This window comes from Hemiscyllium ocellatum, chromosome 10, assembly GCF_020745735.1.
Source record: "Hemiscyllium ocellatum isolate sHemOce1 chromosome 10, sHemOce1.pat.X.cur, whole genome shotgun sequence".
In the NCBI taxonomy this organism is placed as follows: Eukaryota; Metazoa; Chordata; class Chondrichthyes; order Orectolobiformes; family Hemiscylliidae; genus Hemiscyllium; species Hemiscyllium ocellatum.
The window spans coordinates 98,604,420-98,623,935 of record NC_083410.1 but is presented as its reverse complement, the minus strand read 5'-3'; the positions used below and the strand labels follow the sequence as shown (position 1 = coordinate 98,623,935).

The 19,516-nt window shown below is 41.3% G+C and overlaps 1 protein-coding gene across 3 annotated transcripts in view; it reads left to right on the top strand.

The window, feature by feature from the left end:
• ralgapa2 (Ral GTPase activating protein catalytic subunit alpha 2) overlaps positions 1-19,516 on the top strand; it is a 564,036-nt gene that overhangs the window by 341,520 nt on the left and 203,000 nt on the right. For all 3 annotated transcript variants that reach the window (XM_060831798.1, XM_060831795.1, XM_060831796.1), the window contains exon 37: positions 11,703-11,861. In XM_060831798.1, the coding sequence (XP_060687781.1) occupies positions 11,703-11,861 (159 nt within the window). The remainder of the gene's footprint in view (positions 1-11,702; positions 11,862-19,516) is intronic.

Genomic DNA, 19,516 nt, shown 5'->3' with positions numbered 1-19,516 from the left:
ACACTTTTGTTTTGTTTAGTTGCAGCATGACATTATGGCTCTGGAACTCGATCCCTCTACTGATAAAACCTAACACACTGTATGCCTTCTTAACAGCAATATTAACAGCAACTTTCAGGGATCTATGTACATAGAATCTGCACATCCACACTACCAAGAATCTTTCCATTGACCCAGTTTTCTGCCTCCTTGTTATTCTTCCCAAAGTGAATACCTCATATTTAGCTGCATTGAACTCCATTTGCCACCCCTCAGCCCAATTCTGCGGTATATCCAAATCCCCTGCAACTTGCAACATTTTTCCACACTGTCCACGACTTTAGTGTCATCTGCAAACTTCGTAACCCATCCACCTATGCCTGCATCCAAGTCATTTATAAAAATGACAAACAGCAGTGATCTTTGTGGCACACCCTAGTAACCAGACTCTAGGTTGAATATTTTCCATCAACCACCACTTGCTGCCTTATTACAGAAAGCCAGTTTCTAATCCAGACTGCTAAATCACCCTCAATTCCATGCCTTTGCATTTTCTCCAACAGCCTACCATGTGGAACCTTATCAAAGGCTTTACTGAAGTCCATGTATACACGTCAACTGCCCTACCCTCATCCACATACTTGGTCACCTTCTCGAAAAAAGGTTTGTGAGACATGACCTGCCTTTGACGAAACCATGTTGACTATCTACAATCAAATTGTTGCTTGCTAGATGATTTTGAATCTTATCTCTTATAATCCTTTCCAAAACTTTTCTTACAATGGGCGTAAGGCTCACTGATCTATAATTACCTGGGTCATCTTTAGATTAGATTAGATTAGATTACTTAGTGTGGAAACAAGCCCTTCGGCCCAACAAGTCCACACCGACCCGCCAAAGCGCAACCCACCCATACCCCTACATTTACCCCTTACCTAACACTACGGGCAATTTAGCATGGCTAATTCACCTGTCCCGTACATCTTTGGACTGTGGGAGGAAACCGGAGCACCTGGAGGAAACCCACGCAGACTCGGGGAGAATGTGCAAACTCCACACAGTCAGTCGCCTGACTGTCCTTCTTGAACAAGGGCACAACATTTACAATCCTCCAGTCCTCTGGCACTAAACCTGTAGACAATGATGACTCAAAGATCAGGGCTAAAGGCTCCAACACCATCTCCCTAGCTTCCCAAAGAATCCTTGGATGAAGTCCATCTGGCCCAGTGGACTTGTCTACTTTCACTCCTTCCAGAATTGATAACACCTCTTTCTTACTTACCTCGATCCTTTCTTGTCTAATACCTCATATCTCGTTCTTCTCCTCGACAATATTCTTCTCTTCCTGAGTAAAAACCATGGAGAGATATTAGTTTAGCACCACTCCGATCTCCACAGGGTCCACACAGAACTTCCCACTTTTGTCTTTGACTGGCCCTATTCCTACCCTTGTCATCCTTTTATTCCTCACATACCTATAGAAGGCTTTAGGGTTCTCCTTTATTCTACATGCTAAAGATTGCTCATGTCCTCTCTTTGCTCTTCTTAACTCTCTCTCCTTAAACACTTCTTAGCTAATCTGTAACTCTCCATCGCCTCATCTGAACCATCTCGTCTCATTGTCGCATAAGCCTCTTCCTTCCACTTAACAAGAGATGCAATTTTTGTAATAAGCCACAGTTCCCTTATCTTATCACTTCCTGCCTGCCTGACAGGGATATACCTATCAGGCAGGCAGGAAGTGATGAGATAAGGGAACCGTGGCTTATTACAAAATTGCATCTCTTGTTAAGGGACAAGATATACCTATTTATGCGTGACAGGGATATACCTATCAAGGACATGCAATATCTGTTCCTTAAACCAACTCCACATTTCAATTGTCCCCATCCTCTTCAATTTGCAACCCCATTCTATGCATTTTTAAGCCTCTTCATCAACTCTTCAGAAACAGCCCCATTCTCTAATTAGTTTACAGCTGTCTTTATATCCTTAGTTACTAGATTAGCAAGGACATCATCCCAGCACAGTTCAAGTGAAGCCCTTCAAACTGGAACAAGTACATTTTACCCCAGTACTGGTGCCAGTGCCCCATGAACTGAAACTCATCCCTGTCGCATTAATCTCTGGGCCATGCATTTAACTCTTTGATTTTATTTACCCTATACCATAGGCAGTGGTTGTGGTCCACGAGTACCAACAACATGTAGAAAGGGAAATGTTAATCCTGCAGAGAGAATTTAGGAGGCTAAGTAGAAAACAGGACTTCACATTTAGTCATCTATGGAATACTGTTGGTACCATGGGTGGGTGGCTATAGAAGTAAGAAGATAGACTCAGTTACAGAATTCAGGTTTCGTGAAGAAGGGCTTATGCCCGAAACGTCGATTCTCCTCCTTGGATGCTGCCTGATTTGCTGCGCTTTTCCAGCAACACATTTTTCAGCTCTGATCTCCAGCATCTGCAGTCCTCACTTTCTCTCAGTTCCAGAATTGTTCAAGCAAAGGAGGAGATGATTTGTTTCATCATGTCTGCAGTTTACCTGGTGTCACACTCCCATCTTCTACCCCTAGTTCTTTTTCAGATTACAATTAGGATGAATGTCTAGCTGAAGAGCTATGGCAAAAGGAAAGAAGGGAGGGCTTTTGATTTCTGGGACACTGAAATCAGTATTGTAATGACATGATGGTGAACCCTTCTGTTAATTAAACCAAACACCCAGAAAAGCTCACGACACTTCATAATCTGTTAAAATATGAGTGACAAGAACACCCAGATTCCACTATTTAAAAAAAAATCAATGTATTATTTAACTCTAAAAGTGAACATCAAACAACAACTATTCACAAGTCTTAAGCCCCCCCCCCCCATGCTTATTATCTGCCTACAACTCTATAACAATATACTTTTCCAATAGAACACTTACTAAAGTTCCATCAGCTTAGTTTCAAAACCATACAGTGGCTGTCGTCGTCGGTATCTTTCTCCTTCTGGCCAAAGATCTCCCTGGGTCATCTTCATTTTCCCTGAGGAACTCCTCTGGTGATGTCTTGGAGCTGAGATCATTGACCTCCACCAACCACAACCATCTTCTCTTATCTTAGGTTTGACTCCAATTTTCTTAGAACTCCTTGATGCCATACTTGGTTAGTTGCCACCTTGATGCTAAGGGCAGTCAGTTTACTGCACTTCTGGAGTTCAGTTCTTTTTACCATGTTTGGATCAAAGTTGTAATGAGATCAGGAGCTAAGTGGCACTGGTAACCCAAACTGAGTGTCAGTGAGCAGATTATTCCATTGCAAATGTTGCTTCATTGTGCTGTCAATGACTCATTCCATCACTTTGCTGATTGAGAGTAAACTGGTAGGCTGGCAAATGGTCAGGTTGGATTTGTCCTGCTTTCTGTGCACATATTTATGGACATTCCTTCACATTGTTATGTAAATGCCAGTGTTGTAACTGTTCCAGCCCGATCATCTTCAGTTGCTTCATCAATGGCATTCCCTTCGTTAACTGCATTAACATGTCAGCAGTTGGAGTGTTTTGTGTGAACCTGTAAATTTTGTGCAGAGGTAAACCATTGGCCTTTCAAACCTGCTACACTACTCAATAAGATCATGGCTTATCTAGTTTTTCACTAAATCAACATTTCCTTCCCTCAATAGCCTTTGATTTCCTTGCCCAATGCAAGAGTACCTTTACCTATGAATCACGTCCACCTCTCTGCCTTCTTCAATTCCCTTAGTCACTTCTTTAAAAAATTCAGTCAAGTTAGTGAGACATGATTTCCCATACACAAAGCCATGTTGACTTTCCCTAATCAGTCCTTGCCTTTCCAAATTCATGTTAACCCTGTCCCTCAGAATCCCCTCCAACAACTTGCATTCAACTGATGTCAGAATCATAAAATCCCTTCACTGTGGGAACAAGCCATTTGGCCTAACAAGCCCACACCAACCCTCCAAAGAATAACCCACCCCAGACCCATTCCCCTACCCTATTATTCTACACTTCCCCTGACTAATGCACCCAATCTACACATCCATGAACATTATGGGCAGTTTAGCACGATCAATTCACCTGACCTGCACATCTTTGAATTGTCGGAGGAAACTGAAGCACCTGGAGGAAACCCACACAGACAGGGGGAGAATGTGCAAACTCCACACAGACAGTCGCCTGAGGTGGGAATAGAATCCGGGTCCCTGGTGCAGTGAGCCACCGTGCTGCCCACCATGTCGGGCTCACGAGTCAATGGTTCCCTGACTTCTCCCGATTACCTTTCTTAAATAATGACACGATGTTAGCCAACCTTGTCTGTTGGTACCTCACCCCGACTATCAATGACACAGATATCTCAGCAAGGGGCCCAACGCTTTCCTAGTTGCTTCATAAGCTCCCCTTTATCCATAGCGCAAGTTCATTGTTTTTGGAGCTAAAGAGATCAAAAACTATGGAGATAAAGCCAGAAAAGAATAGAGTTGCACGATCAAGTTGAATAGAGGAGACTCCAAGATATATGATTGGTCTACTCCTATTATTAATGTTTCTAAAGAATTGCAATAAATTGGTGAAAAGCAATTTCCCTTTCAAAAAAACCATGCTAATTGTTCCCTGTTACCATGTTTATCCAAGTGCCCAACTATATCCTCTTCAATGAATATTTTTAACTCTTTCCCCAAATCAGATGTCATGCTGAAAGCAACAAATGCTGGAGATCACAGCAGGTTATAAGTAACCATGGAAAGAGAGCAAGCTAACGTTTTGAGTGTAGATGACTCTTCGTCAGATCTGAAGTGAAGTATGGAGGGGGCAGCATTTATGCTATAGTTTGGGTGGGCCAATAGTGGAGATAATGAGTGTAGGATGCTGGTGCTGAAAGGATGTTGATAGGTTAAGCAATTGGAATGGGTGAATGCCAGAACAATGGTGTGTCTCTTGCCAGACTTGAAAGGACAGGTAGTGGGATGAGAGGAGACAGGACATGAAACAAACTAAAAGAAAGGGAAGAAATGGTTCACAGTTTAAAGGTGTTGAACTCAAGTCCAGAAGGCTGTGGAGTACCTAGTCTGAAGATGAGATGTTGTTCCTCCAGTTTGCGCTGTGATTCACTGGAACACTGCAGCATCCTAAGGACAGACATATAGGCAGGTGAGCAGGACACTGTATTAAAATAACTGGCTATGGGAAGGTTGGGGGGGGTCATGCTTGCGTACAGACTGGACATATTCCGCAAAGCAGTCACCCAGTCTGTGTCTGGTTTCTCCAGTGGAGAATAGGCCAGATTAGGTGCAGCGAGTACAATACACAGGATTGGAGGATGTGCAGGTGAAATGCTGCTTCACCTGGAAAAACTGTGTCGGCCCTGGATGATGAGCAGGGAGGAGGAGAAGGGGCAGGTGTTGCACCTTTTACAGTTACATGAGGAGGTGCCAATGGAAAAATGGTTGGTGTTGGTGGTTGTGGAATGAGAGTGTCCCAGAGGGAATGATCCCTGCAAAATGCAGACCAGGGCAGTGAGGGAAGGATGTGATTGGTGGTGACATTCTACTGGAGTTGTTTCAAATGGCGGAGAATGATCTGCTGAATGCAGAGATTAGTGGGATGAAAAGTGAGGACAAGGGAAACCTGATCTCTCTGTTGTGAGTGATGGGAAGGGGCAAGGGCGGAAGCATGAGTGATAGGTCGGATATGGTTGAGCACCCTGTCAACCACAGTGCGTGAGAAACCATAGTCGTGGAAGAAGCAAGCCATATCAGCAGCATTGTTTTGGAAGTTTGGTATCATCTGAACAGATGCAACGTAGGCGAAGGAACTGGGAGAATGGACTGGAGTTCTTACAGAATGTGGGGTGTGACGAACCGTAGTGAAGGTAGCCATGGGAATCCTTGGCTTTATAGTGGATGGCAGTGGACAGTTTATTTCCCGAAAAGGAGACCGAGAGGTCAAGGAAAGGAAGTGTCAGAAATAAGGGGTGGAAATTGGAAGTCAAATGTATGAAGTTTTCAAGGTTGTGGCAAGAGCATGAAGTGGCTCTGAAGCAGATGTCAATGTACCAAAACAGAAGTTGTGGGAGCAGACCAGCATAAGACTGGAACAAGGATTGTTCTACATACCCCATAAAGAGGCAGACATAACTGGTACTTGTGCAGGGGCCTGTAGCCACAGGTTTGGCTTGGCAAAAGTGAGATGAATTAAAAAGAAATCGTTCAGTGAGAGAACAAGTTCAGCCAGGAGGAGAGTGGTGGTGGATGAGGATTGTTCAGACGTCTGGTCAACCAAGGTGCCAGGAGTTCTTATTCCATCCTGGTGGGGAATTGAAGTATAGGGGGATTGGATATTCATGGTGACAGAAGGTAGTTAGGGCCAGGAAACTGGAAATTGGCAATATGGTAGAGGGCATCAGAGGAGTCGTGGATGTAGGGTCTGGACAAGTGGAGAGAGGATGGAGTTGAGGCAGGAAGAAGTGAGCTCAGTGGGGCAGGAAATCTGCCTATACAGACCGGTCCCAGGTTGCAAATTGGTTCTATCTTGAATCTATTCTCAAGTCAACGCAATGCAGGACAATATAAAATTAGAAAGAAGAAATACTCATTTGTTAGATGTTTAACACCATTATATGGGGTAGTATTTCTAAGTGCAAGCATTCATAAGTCAGATATTTGTAAATTGTGGACTCTCTTGACTCTTCTATTTTCTGTCTTCCTCCTCTGAATAGAGGGGTTATATTTGCTACATTCCCATCTAATAGAACCTTGGCCAAACCCAACAAATTTTGGAAAATGGACTCCAATGCACTTATTACTTCACTAGTATTCTCTTTTAGTAGCCTTGCATAAAGCTCATCAGGACCATGAGACTTAGCAACCTGCAACTCCATCAACTTGCTAAGTGCTACTTTCTTGTGATTATAATTTCATCAAATTCCTCTCTTCCTTTACCCCCAATTTGCAAGTATTACTGGATTTTTTTTGTATCCTCTGTCGTGTAGATAGAAGCAGAATGTTTACTTATTGCATTTGCCAATTCTTGGGAATGCTGTGCACAAGTGTGTGATTGAGGCAAATTCAATTGAAACTTTGAAAAAAGAATTGGAGCATTATTTGATTGGGAGTAGAAGATTTCAAGGAACAGGGAAAGGGCAGGGGCATTGCACTTGATGAATTGCTCCTTCAGAGATCCAGCACAGACAATGGGCTCAATGGCCTCCACCTGTGCTTTATAATCTGATGACAATACAATGGAAAAGTCTGTTTTTAGTAAGAAATGATAATTGTACAGAAGTTGCTTCACTTTCTCACATCCTAAACAAATTCTCATTAGCAGAAATTTTAATATTTAAGTCTCTTATGAGCATCCCGCTAACGCTTGCTACGTATCCTATTATTGAAAAGTGCTCAGACCCACTTGCTGCTCTCTCACAAGAGAGGCACATATTGGTTTTGTTTCTTGTTTAATTGAGATAGTGATTGTTCAAGTTTAGGGACAATTTTATTCCTCTAACCTTCGTAGTTATAGGAGTTCCTAATATCTTCATGGTTTTCTTGTAAAGAAGTGTAAAGACTTTTCAATAGCACAATTCAAAAGAAATTTTAGAAATTTGATGGAAATCATATTGTTATTTGTGGTTTAACTAAGTGGGTTTGAAATTTAGAAGTGTTGATGTGTTGAGAAAAGATCTCCCAGGTAAATGAATAGTGACCACATTAGTAAAATTTCACCTCAGAAATGTGATGTCATAATTTAAGTGACAAAATGTGATTAGATTTTCAAAAAGGCCAGTAATAATGAAGTAAAAGTAGTTTTATGTAGCAAGGTTTGGTTAAATTCATTTTTGCGTATACATTGCTTGAATGAATGTAATTGCAACCAAAATTTCTTATGAGTAGTCAGTCATAATTGCCTAATTGACTGAAGAAGGATGTTGTTTCACGTCTTTCATGGAACTGCAACATCTGGTATCATTATGGCAAACTTTTGATCAGAACATATACTAAAGTGAAAATCAATTTGTGCATCAGCATGCTACAGTCCTCTGACTCTATCTCTCCAAATCGTAGCAAATGGTTTAAAAAAAAATGAGCTACAAAGACTGCTGAGATGATTTAGCTTATCAAAAAATGTTTAGTCGTGGTAAGCTCTCATTTTTCTTGTGTGTCTCCAACCTCATGCTGAACTCTGTACTCTTACGGTGGAAATTTGTTAGCTTTGTTAGATTGGATTTTTAGCAGCAACAGGGGTTGCAAGCTGTGACAGAGCTGTGCTATTGGATTTGTACAATTCATTTGGCTCCACGAACTGTAATTGCACTTATGTCTTACAAGGCTGTTTTAGCCTGAGGCAGGACTGGAGCAGGAAAACAAATTGGCAGGGTTACAGTAAGAGTGGAGTTGAATGAAAGGCGCACATTATCAGTCTACAGGCAATGCTATTCTTCCAGGAAGTTTCTTAGTTAATTTATAAATAAACCTCAGTTTTTGAGGAAGAGCATACTATAGCACAAACAAAGGGGGTGGTCAAGCTTCAGAGTCTGTGAGTAAAAGGGCCACCATGCCTATTTGACAGCAGGAATTTTTCAATCAAATTGACGAATCCATTCTTGAGCCAGCTGGCTCCATAATGCAATTAACATGAGGGAGGTCAGGCTGTTGGGCGCAGTGCCTTGACCAGTGTCATCAGTGGTGTGCTCGCCACCCGGCTCACAGCCTGCAAAACAGCTACAGCCACAATTCAGATGAGTAAGTGGGTTGTATGGCATACATCTAATTAAACAAGGACTTGATTTTTTTTTTAGGACAACAGAATCAAGTGTTTCTTGGTCTTGGCTGATAGTATCATACATTATTATTCACATAGAAAATCAGAATTTTTTTTGAGACTGGTCAGCACAGGGTGAATGAATGATGAGGTTAAAAGGTAATTGAAGCCCTATGTCTATCTGCTTTATTAAGAGAAAGAAATTGGGTGACTGACAAGCTGATCTCAATAAAGCAGCAATTCCGATGCTGCATGAGTATAAAAATCAGACTAGAAGGAGGAAAAAAAATTAGCAAAGTTCTTATGCTCAACAATTATTTGTACTTATTTGCTAGAAATGTCTGAAGTGTGACCAGGCTAATATGGTGATATAATAGTTATAATCACCCTCTACTTGAACAGCACATGGATAACCATGCATTGTGGAAAGCCAGTAGATGCTCTGAATCTGCTTCTTGTGGATTTATACCCTAGCATCTATCACTGTAATCTGTCATAGCGCAATTAAATAATGGAAGGGAAAGAAACAAAATGGTTGAATAATACATTGAGTATCATGATTAAGTCGGCATCCACACTTCATGGTGTTATCGAGCATAGAATCAGACCCTTCAATCCAAGTTGTCCATGCTGACCAGATATTCTAAACTGGTCCAGTCTCATTTGCCAGCATTTGGCCCATATTCCTCTAAACACTTCCTATTTATGTACCCATTCAGATGCGTTTTAAGTGTTGAAATTGTACCACCACCACCTCTGGCAGCTCGTTCAAGACATGCACCATCCACTGCGGGAAAAGTTGCCCCTCAGGTCCTGTTTAAATCTTTCCTCTGTCACCTTAAACCTATGCCCTCTTGTTTTAGACTTCCCTACCCTGGGAAAAAGATCTTAGCTATTCACCCTGTTCATGCCCCTCATGATTTTATAAACCTCTGTAAGATCACCCCTCAGCCTCTGATGCTCCAGGGGAAAAAAAGCACCAGTCTATTCAGCCACTCCCTGTAGCTCCAACCTTCCAATTTCAGCAAAATCCTAGGCAATCTTTTTTGAATTTGTGTAATATAGTTATTATTATGTTGCTACTGGAAATAAGCTTGCAGCTAGCACCAGAATTTGACTGTTTACCTAAAAGGTCAATGTGGGCCTTTTTGAGAGTTTGCATACAAGATAAAATGTTCCTGTCAGACAAAAAGGAATCCAGGCATCGCTGGGTTGTTGTGTGAAATTGCTAATTAAATAAAGTCCAAATATTTTTGAGTTTATGCGAAAAATAATCTTGGGATTGTTGACCATATCACTTACAGTAAATCTAATTTTCTTTTCCAACTGACAGCCAAATGACACTTTCAGGCTGCAATCACAAATGGGGTTCATTCAGAAATTAATCTAGCGGCAGCAAAATGCAAATGAAAGTACATGAATAAATTTCATTGTAATGTTTAGAATCTATTACAAAGCAGTAAACAGAATTAATGTTATGTTTTTGCTGTGGACTTGTGTGTGATGCAAATTTTTTTTCATCAGGCCAAACTGAGCTTTCCAACAATCTCCACCCTTGTGGCAAGACTAATAGCTGTTGAATTTTGTACAGGCTCCACTCTATTACTACTTTCACCAATGAGCTGACTCAATACCAGCATCAGATACCTCAGCTGAAATCACTGTTGCCACCTCTTAGGTTCAGCAGTTTGAACCAATTAGCTCCACTGCTCACGGTCCAATAATCAGGTTTACAAACAAGTCGATTTCTCTGAATAGAAATGTCTGTAGCTACTTGCTCATCTACTGTCTCTTAACTAAATAATAGCCAGATAAAACAGTTTGGTTTCCTTGCAAACCATTTGTCACTGCGTTTTCTTTTGACTTGGAGGTGACAGTGTTGGAACTGGGGTATACAAAATTAAAAATCACACAACACCAGGTTATAGTCCAATAGGTTTATTTGGAAGCACGAGCTTTTGGAGCGCCACTCATTCTTAAAGTGGTTGTGGAGAATAAGATCATGCTCACAGAATTTATTGCAAAAGGACTGCAGTGTCATGGAGATGTGATACCGTAAACAACCTTAGATGAAAACAACATATCCCATTATAAAAGATGAAAGTTTTCATCTAAGATTGTTTACTGTATCACATCTGCACGACATTGCACTACTTTGGCTATAAATTCTGTGAGCATGATCATCTTCATCAGGGTGGTTGTGGAGAATGAGTAGAGCCTCGAAAGCTAGTGCTTCCAAATAAACCTGCTGGACTATAACCTAGTGTTGTGTGATTTTTAGCATTTTCTTTTGTAAGGCATAAAGCATGAGAGCTTGCATTTTCAATAGCTTATCCATAACCATGCATATTTTTCCATATAATAAAGCTTCAGTGAAAAATAGTAATTCAAACATGATCTATTTTGAACTACAAACCAATCCAGATAATATGTGTATTCCATCTTGTCTTGGTGCTCCTAGCCATAGCATAACCAAATTAAAGCCATTACAATTGTCATCAAACACAAACTCCTAAAAAGGGATATTAAAAACATGTTTTTTTTATTTTCACTGGGATTAAATTCTAAACAGTTCTGAAATAGTACATTTAAGCTCAACTTAACTTTTGTCATTTCTAATTGATCTTTCTTCCAATATTTAATACATCGTCCAGGCTGAATATTATCAAAATACTATTTGAGCTATTGTATCCTCTGAATATAACCATCTCCAAGTTATATTAGGTAATTAAGAACATAAATATTCATGTGCAAAAGCATTCTAAGAAATATTATCGAATTTGTCCTAATTAAAAAATGTATCAAACTAAATGTTTGAGGCAAACTAATTGGAAAAAGTTTTCACTTTTTAATGCTATGGAAATTATAACCATTGAGGCAAATTAATTAAATTTGTGGATGTTGACCTCATAATAAAGCACTGATCATTACACCACAATTAATCAAGAACCAATTTATCATTGCAGCTCCGTCACCTGGGAAATGATGAAGTTCACATCATCTGGTCTGAGCACACTAGGGACTACCGCAGGGGCATCATTCCTACAGATTTCGGTGATGTCTTAATCATCATCTATCCTATGAAAAACTGCATGTTCTACATTCAGATTTTTAAAAAGCCAGAAGTAAGTATAAGTTCATTGTACAGTATACTCCAACCGTCAATAAATCACAACGTGGTTCTTTTAGCCTCCATTAAATCAGTCAGTGTTGTTCTGGCAGGAGGCTTTCTGATTAATTCATAAGTAAATGTTTGATTGTGCTTTGCAGCTCAAAACAAGGGTTGGCATGGAATCAACAGCTACTGTTCTTGAAAGGTGATAATATTTCATGCAGAAAGAAACCATTCAGCCCATTGCACTGTACCAGCTCTGACCCAGCTTATTCACTTGATCCCTTTTCTCCTTTTTTTCTTGTACCATATTAAATGTTTCTTGTTGAAGTGACTGACTGCTTAACTTTCACAATTATAAAGAATTCTACTTAGAATAATTTTACAGAAGCTATGTCCCAACAGACCTGAAATTTTTGTAAACATTCCTAGCGCTTTTCTTTGTTCTTCTGGCAGTTGTGACAATGCTGCACCTTTAACAAGGTTATGCTGTCCTTGGCTTTTCTTCTCACAAAGGTCGTGAAAGACACTTCTCTCCAAAAAGTCTGCGTTTGAATGGTTTTAGGGCCAATTTAATTATGGCTAACAGATACAAGCTTTTAAGTTTTAAAAAAAAACTTGTACAGTGAAAGGGAAATGGCCAGTTCTCCCAGCTCAACTTTTCTGTGGTTTGGTTTTTAGCAGTAGTGTTTGGAAGCTGCTGGATCCAACGAAGCAGGTCTGTGCTGATCCTCCCTCTCTCTGACCTGTAAGACCCTATATTTGATTTTACCTTTTGTACCAAAGGGTGTTTATGGGGGTTGTTGCAAGTATTTGGAACAGCATCATTAAGTTGGTATAATTTGTTGGGTTTTCAGATAGGTATAAGTTATTCAGTATTCTTTCTCTTTTGTTTGTATTTTATTCAGTAATCTTGTAAATAAATCCTGTTTTCTTTACAACTACTTGGTTTGACCAACTGCATCCCTCCTGGAGTATCCGCAATACACCCGCTTAAAACAACTAGCAAAGTTAGCATCTGGGCCACTTTTTTGAAATGGTTTGAGGGGGTCTGACCTGGTCCACAACAGTAAAAACGAATTTATGCCTTCTATTTACTGAAAGACTACCCAATGGAAAAACTTTGACAAAGTAATTCACATCTGCTGTCAATTATTGTTCCGATTAGAGTAGTTTTGTTTCCTCCCAACTCCATACATAACTAGAGTCTCTCATGTCTTGTATTGTATTAACTGTCCATCTAGCAGGGAGTCACTACCATAATGATTTAATGTTATCATTTCAGAAATGATGTGTCTTCATTTATCTTACAAAAACTTCATTTCCCAGGAGTGTACTTCATGATTTGGAAATTGTGACTGTTAGTCTGTCTGTTAAAGTTGCACATGGATAAGGATCTAAAGTAGGCCATGCAGCCCTTTGAGCTTGCTCAGCCATTCGATAAGATCAGAACTGATCTAATTTTAATCTCAAATTCACTTTCCTGTGTACTCAGTTTATCTTTTGTTGTCTTGATGATCAAGAATCTATTTGCTTCTGTCTTAAAAATGTTTAAAGGTCCTGTATCTACTGTCCTTTTGAGGAATGGAATTCTAAAGACTCTCAACTCTTAGAGAAAAAGCAATCCTCATCTTTAAATGGGCAATCCCTTATTTGTAATCTATGACCTTAGTTCTAGTTTTGCCCATAAGAGGAAGTATCCTTTCCACATTCACCTGGGTCAAACTCCCTCAAGATCCTATGTTGCAATTAAGTAATCTCTTGAGTTTTCTGTCTTCCAAAGGATGCAGGCCTTGCCTGTTTAGCATTTTCTTCTAAGGTAATATATTCATTCCAGGTGTTAGTCTAGTAAACCTTCTCTGAACTGCTTCCAATGCATTAACAGGCTCCCATAAAAACAGTGACTAGAACTGCACTGAGTACTCCAGATATGGTCTCACCAATGCTCTGTGTGATTGAAACAAACTCCCTACTCTTGCATTCTATTACCGTCTCAATAAAACATAACATTATATTACCCTTCCTAATTAATTACTGTACCTACAGACCAACCTTTTGGAATTAATGTACTGGAATATCCAGATGTGTCTGCATCCCAGTATTATTGTTGTGGTTCTGTTCGCCGAGCTGAAAATTTGTTTTGCAGACGTTTCGTCCTCTGTCTAGGTGACATTCTCAGTGCTTGGGAGCCTCCTGTGAAGCGCTTCTGTGACGTTTCCTCCGGCATTTAAATGCCAGAGGAAACATCACAGAAGCGCTTCACAGGAGGCTCCCAAGCACTGAGAATGTCACCTAGACAGGGGACAAAACGTCTGCAACACAAATTCCCAGCTCGGCGAACAGAACCACAATAACGAGCACCCGAGCTACAAATCTTCTCACAAACTTTGATCGCACTATTATCTCTGAGATTCTTTTTCTTTTTTAATTCTTTCTGCCAAAATGAACAATTTCACATTTCCCCATATTACACTCCATTCACCTCATCTTTGCTCACTCACTTAAACTAGCAATAACCCTTTGTAAGCTCCTTATGATGTCCTTTGCAACTCTCTTTCTTACCCTCTTTGTGTCATCAGCAAATTTAGTTTCTGCAACTTTGACCCCTTCATCCAAATCATTCATATAAATTATGAAGGGTTGAGACTCCAGCACCAACCCCTTTGACACACCACTTGTAACAACTGCCAGTCTGAAAAGAACCATTTATTTATACCGTCTCCTATTAGCTGATCGAACTTCAATTCATGCTAATATGTCACCTCCAACAACGTAAACTTTCAATTTTGATGTGATACCTTGTCAAATACTTTCTGGAAATCTAAATACAATATATCCACTGTTTCACCTTTATCCACAGCACAAGTTACTTCAGAAATCCAATAAATTAGTTAAACATGATTTCCCCTTGACAAAACCATGTTGGCTCTGCCTGGTTACCTTGAACTTGCCCAGGTGCCCTGTTACAATATCTTTAATGATGGTTTTAACATTTTCCCAATGACAGATGTTAAGTTAATGACCTGTAGTTTCTTGCTTTCTGCCTCCCTCCATTGTTGAATAAAGGAGTCACATTAGTTATTTTCAAAGAGATTCATACAGATGTACAGCATGGAAACAGGCCCTTTAGTTCAACTTGTCCAGGATGATCTGGCATCCTAAATTAATCTAATCCCATTTTCCAGCATTTGACACATAACTCTCTAATCCTTCCTGTTCATATACCCATCCAGATGCCTTTTAAATGCTGTAATTGTACAAGCCTCCAGTGCTTCCTCTGGCAGCACATTAAGACTTTAGCTGTTCCCCTGCTGTGAGCAGTTCTGAGGATTCTCCAAGTTTAGTTGTGAAATTCACTGTTTCTTTATTTTTCTTAGACCAAACTCTGATATCCAGAGATACTTGTAACTAAACAGCTTAAGCAGTCAGCTATGCAAGTTCACTGCCTGGTCAGTCAGCTGTGCAGGTTCCCTGCTCCTTTTTTTATCTCTCATGTGGTATCTGCTCTTAATTTTCTCTTCCTCCCATTTTAAACGTTTTTTTGATATCTTCTCTTTCCAAAGTTACAAAACAATGCAGCACTTTATGAAACAGTAATTACTACTCCAAGCATTGGAGAAATCAGCTCCAGTACTGTACAAACCTCCAAAAAGGAGCATCTCTTACAGCAACAATTTCATCCATCCTCCATCCTGAATCTAATGAGTTTTGGAAAATGAAAACTAAGGCATCAACTATCATGCCAAATAATTCTCTGGCCATCAGAACCCAGGGATTTGTCAGCTCATAGGTCTGACAATTTCCTGTTTCTCTGGTAATTGTAATTTTCTTCAGTATCTCCCTTTCAATTCCTGATTTACAGTTATTTCTTGGATGTTACTTGTATGCTGTCCATTGGCATCTCTTTATCCTCCATTACTGATTTTTATAGGACCAAGACTTGTTACTGTTTTCTTATTTAAAAATGTGAAGACATTTTTTCTATCCATCTGTTTTTATGTTTTGACTAGCTTTCTCTCCTATTTGAATGTTTCCTCCTTATTAATATTATGGTAATTCTTTGCTTGTTTTAGTATTCAGTCCAATCTTCTGACTTGGCACATATCTTTGCAAAATTATATATCTGTTCTTTGAGTTCAATCCTAAATTTGACTTAGAACATAGAACATAGAAAAATACAGCACAGAACAGGCCCTTTGGCCCACGGTGTTGTGCAGAGGTTTAATCCTAATGTGAAATATAGTAACTCGACCTTTCTTCATAAGGTAAGTCATCCAGTCCAGGCAGCATCCTGTAAACCTTCTTTGCACCCTCTCCAAAGCCTCTGTATCTTTCCTATAATAGGGCAATAAGAACTGGACACAGTATTCCAAGTGTGGTCTCACCAGGGACTTGTAGAGCTGTAGCGAAATCCCGTGGCTCTTAACCTTGATCCCCCTGTTAATGAATGCCAAAACACCATATGATTTCTTAACAACCTATCCACTTGGGTGGTAACTTTGAGGGATCTATGTACTTGCACATCCAGATCCCTCTGTTCCTCCACATTGACAAGAATCCTGTCTTTAATCCTATATTCAGCATTCGCGTTCGACCTTCCAAAATGCATCACTTCGCATTTATCCAGGTTGAACTCCATCTGCCATTTCTCAGCCCAGCTCTGTATCCTGTCTATGTCGCACTGTAGCGTGCAGAAGCCCTCTATATTATCGACGACACCTCCAACTTTAGTGTCATCTGCAAATTTACTAACCCACCCCTAACCTCCTCATCCAAGGCATTTTTAAGAACTACAAAGAGCAGAGACCTGAGAACAGAGCCCTGCAGGACACCACTCAAGATTGACCTCCAGGCAGAATGCTTTCCATCTACAACCATTCTCTGCCTTCTGTCAGCCAACCAATTCTGAATCCAGATAGCTAAATCTCCCTATTTACTAACACCTTCCATCCCGACCTCAAATTCACCTGGACTGTCTCAGACTCCTCCCTCCCCTTCCTAAACCTTTCCATTTCTATCTCAGGCGACCAACTCAACACAGACATCTACTATAAACCGACTGACTCCCACAGCTATCTGGACTACACCTCCTCCCACCCTGCCCCCTGTAAAAACTCCATCCCATATTCCCAATTCCTTCGTCTCCGCCGCATCTGCTCCCAGGAGGACCAGTTCCAACACCGCACAGCCCAGATGGCCTCTTTCTTCAAGGACCGCAGATTCCCCCCAGACGTGATCGACGATGCCCTCCACCGCATCTCCTCCACTTCCCGCTCCTCTGCCCTTGAGCCCCGCTCCTCCAACCGCCACCAAGACAGAACCCCACTGGTTCTCACCTACCACCCCACCAACCTCCGTATACAACGTATCATCCGCCGTCATTTCCGCCACCTCCAAACGGACCACACCACCAGGGATATATTTCCCTCCCCTCCCCTATCAGCATTCCACAAAGACCACTCCCTTCGTGACTCCCTCGTCAGGTCCACACCCCCCACCAACCCAACCTCGACTCCCGGCACCTTCCCCTGCAACCGCAGGAAATGTAAAACTTGCGCCCACACCTCCTCTCTCACTTCCCTCCAAGGCCCCAAGGGATCCTTCCATATCCGCTACAAGTTCACCTGTACCTCCACACACATCATCTATTGCATCCGCTGCACCCGATGTGGCCGCCTCTACATTGGAGAGACGGGCCGCCTACTTGCGGAACGCTTCAGAGAACACCTCAGGGATGCCCGGACCAACCAACCCAACCACCCCGTGGCTCAACACTTTAACTCTCCCTCCCACTCCACCGAGGACACGCAGGTCCTTGGACTCCTCCACCGGCAAAACATAACAACACGATTGGAGGAAGAATGCCTCATCTTCTGCCTGGGAACCCTCCAACCACAAGGGATGAACTCAGATTTCTCCAGTTTCCTCATTTCCCCTCCCCCCACTTTGTCTCAGTCGGTTCCCTCAACTCAGCACCGCCCTCCTAACCTGCAATCTTCTTCCTAACCTCTCCACCCCCACCCCACTCCGGCCTATCACCCTCACCTTGACCTCCTTCCACCTATCACATCTCCATCGCCCCTCCCCCAAGTCCCTCCTCCCTACCTTTTATCTTAGCCTGCCTGGCACCCTCTCCTCATTCCTGATGCAGGGCTTATGCCCGAAACGTCGAATTTCCTATTCCTTGGATGCTGCCTGACCTGCTGTGCTTTAACCAGCAACACATGTTCAACTGAAATCTCCCTATATCCCATACTTCCTGACTTTATGAATGAGTCTACCTTGGGGAACCTTATCAAATGCCTTGCTGAAGTCCATATATACCACATCCACCTTTGTCGACCTGTATCGTCATCTCCTCAAAGAACTCAATAAGATTTGTGAAGCATGACCTGCCCCTCGCAAAGCTATGCTGATTGCCTTTAATCACACTATGCTTTGTCAAATAGTTATAAATCCTATCCCTCAGAATTCTTTCCAAAACTTTGCTGACCACAGACGTAACACTGACTGGTCTGTAATTGTCAGGGATTTCCCTATTCCCCTTCTTGAAAAGAGGAACAACATTCACTTCCTTCCAATCCTCCGGTACAACACCCATGGCTTCGCAACCTCCTTTCTCATTTCCCAGAGCAGCCTAGGATAAATCTGGTCTTGTCCTGGGGACTTATCAATCTTAATAATTTCCAAAGTTTCCAGCACATATTTCGTTCAGCCTGGATAGCAAGTCCGGCCCTTTGAATTTTTCGTATTTGTTGGAATGTATGTATCCTGCACTTTGTGTAATATTCTCAATCACACAAAGCCTTGAAATCATCTAGTCTTCAGTAACGTGTCTGTGAAACTACAGGTAAATGTAAGTTGGTGTTACATCTATCCTGGGCCAGAAAACCAGAATTATAGTCAGATAAATTAATATTTTATGTACATTTAGGAATTAAATAGAAATAGCTGTACAGAATATTCAGCACTATGTCAGAATGTACAAATATAAAATGCAAAACCTCTCAGGCTAGTGCCTCTTCCCTGTTCGGCAGTGCCACCAGGGAGGCAGGCTACTGTTTGTGCTACGTCACCCTGAGACTCAGGATTGAAGACAACACCAGGTACAGATGAGTGAAACAGGTTTGGGATGAGGGGAGCATCAGTATAGTGAATGCAGGGGGCTAGCTCTCAGTGACCCCACTCCATCAACACTTTTGGTTTGATGGTGGGCAACCTTTGATCAGGCACCACCTGCCTTTGAACAAGGAATCTCACCTGAACACACCTACGGTTGCTGTTGTGCAACTCATGTGGCAAACCATGCTTGCAGCTGAGTTAATACTCTTCAGTAGGCATTAATTAGACACTGGTAAGCCTTCCCACAGGGACTTAATTGGAGTAGTGTCCACCATGCTCCCCTTAATGTGCCATAAGGAGGGCACAAAATTTTGCCCCAAGTATTTAACTTTGTTGAATGGGAGTAAAAGTTCTTTAATTTTCAAGTATTTTACATCATACTGGATATTTTCCATTTCTTATTGCTGAAGATTTCGCCAATCAGAAAGCAGGGATTTAAGATGATAGACAAAAGAACTTGAGACAATATGATATTGTTTTGTGACATATGGTTAGGATTGCAATGTACTGTTATGAATGCAGATTCAAAGTATTCTTCAAAAGGAA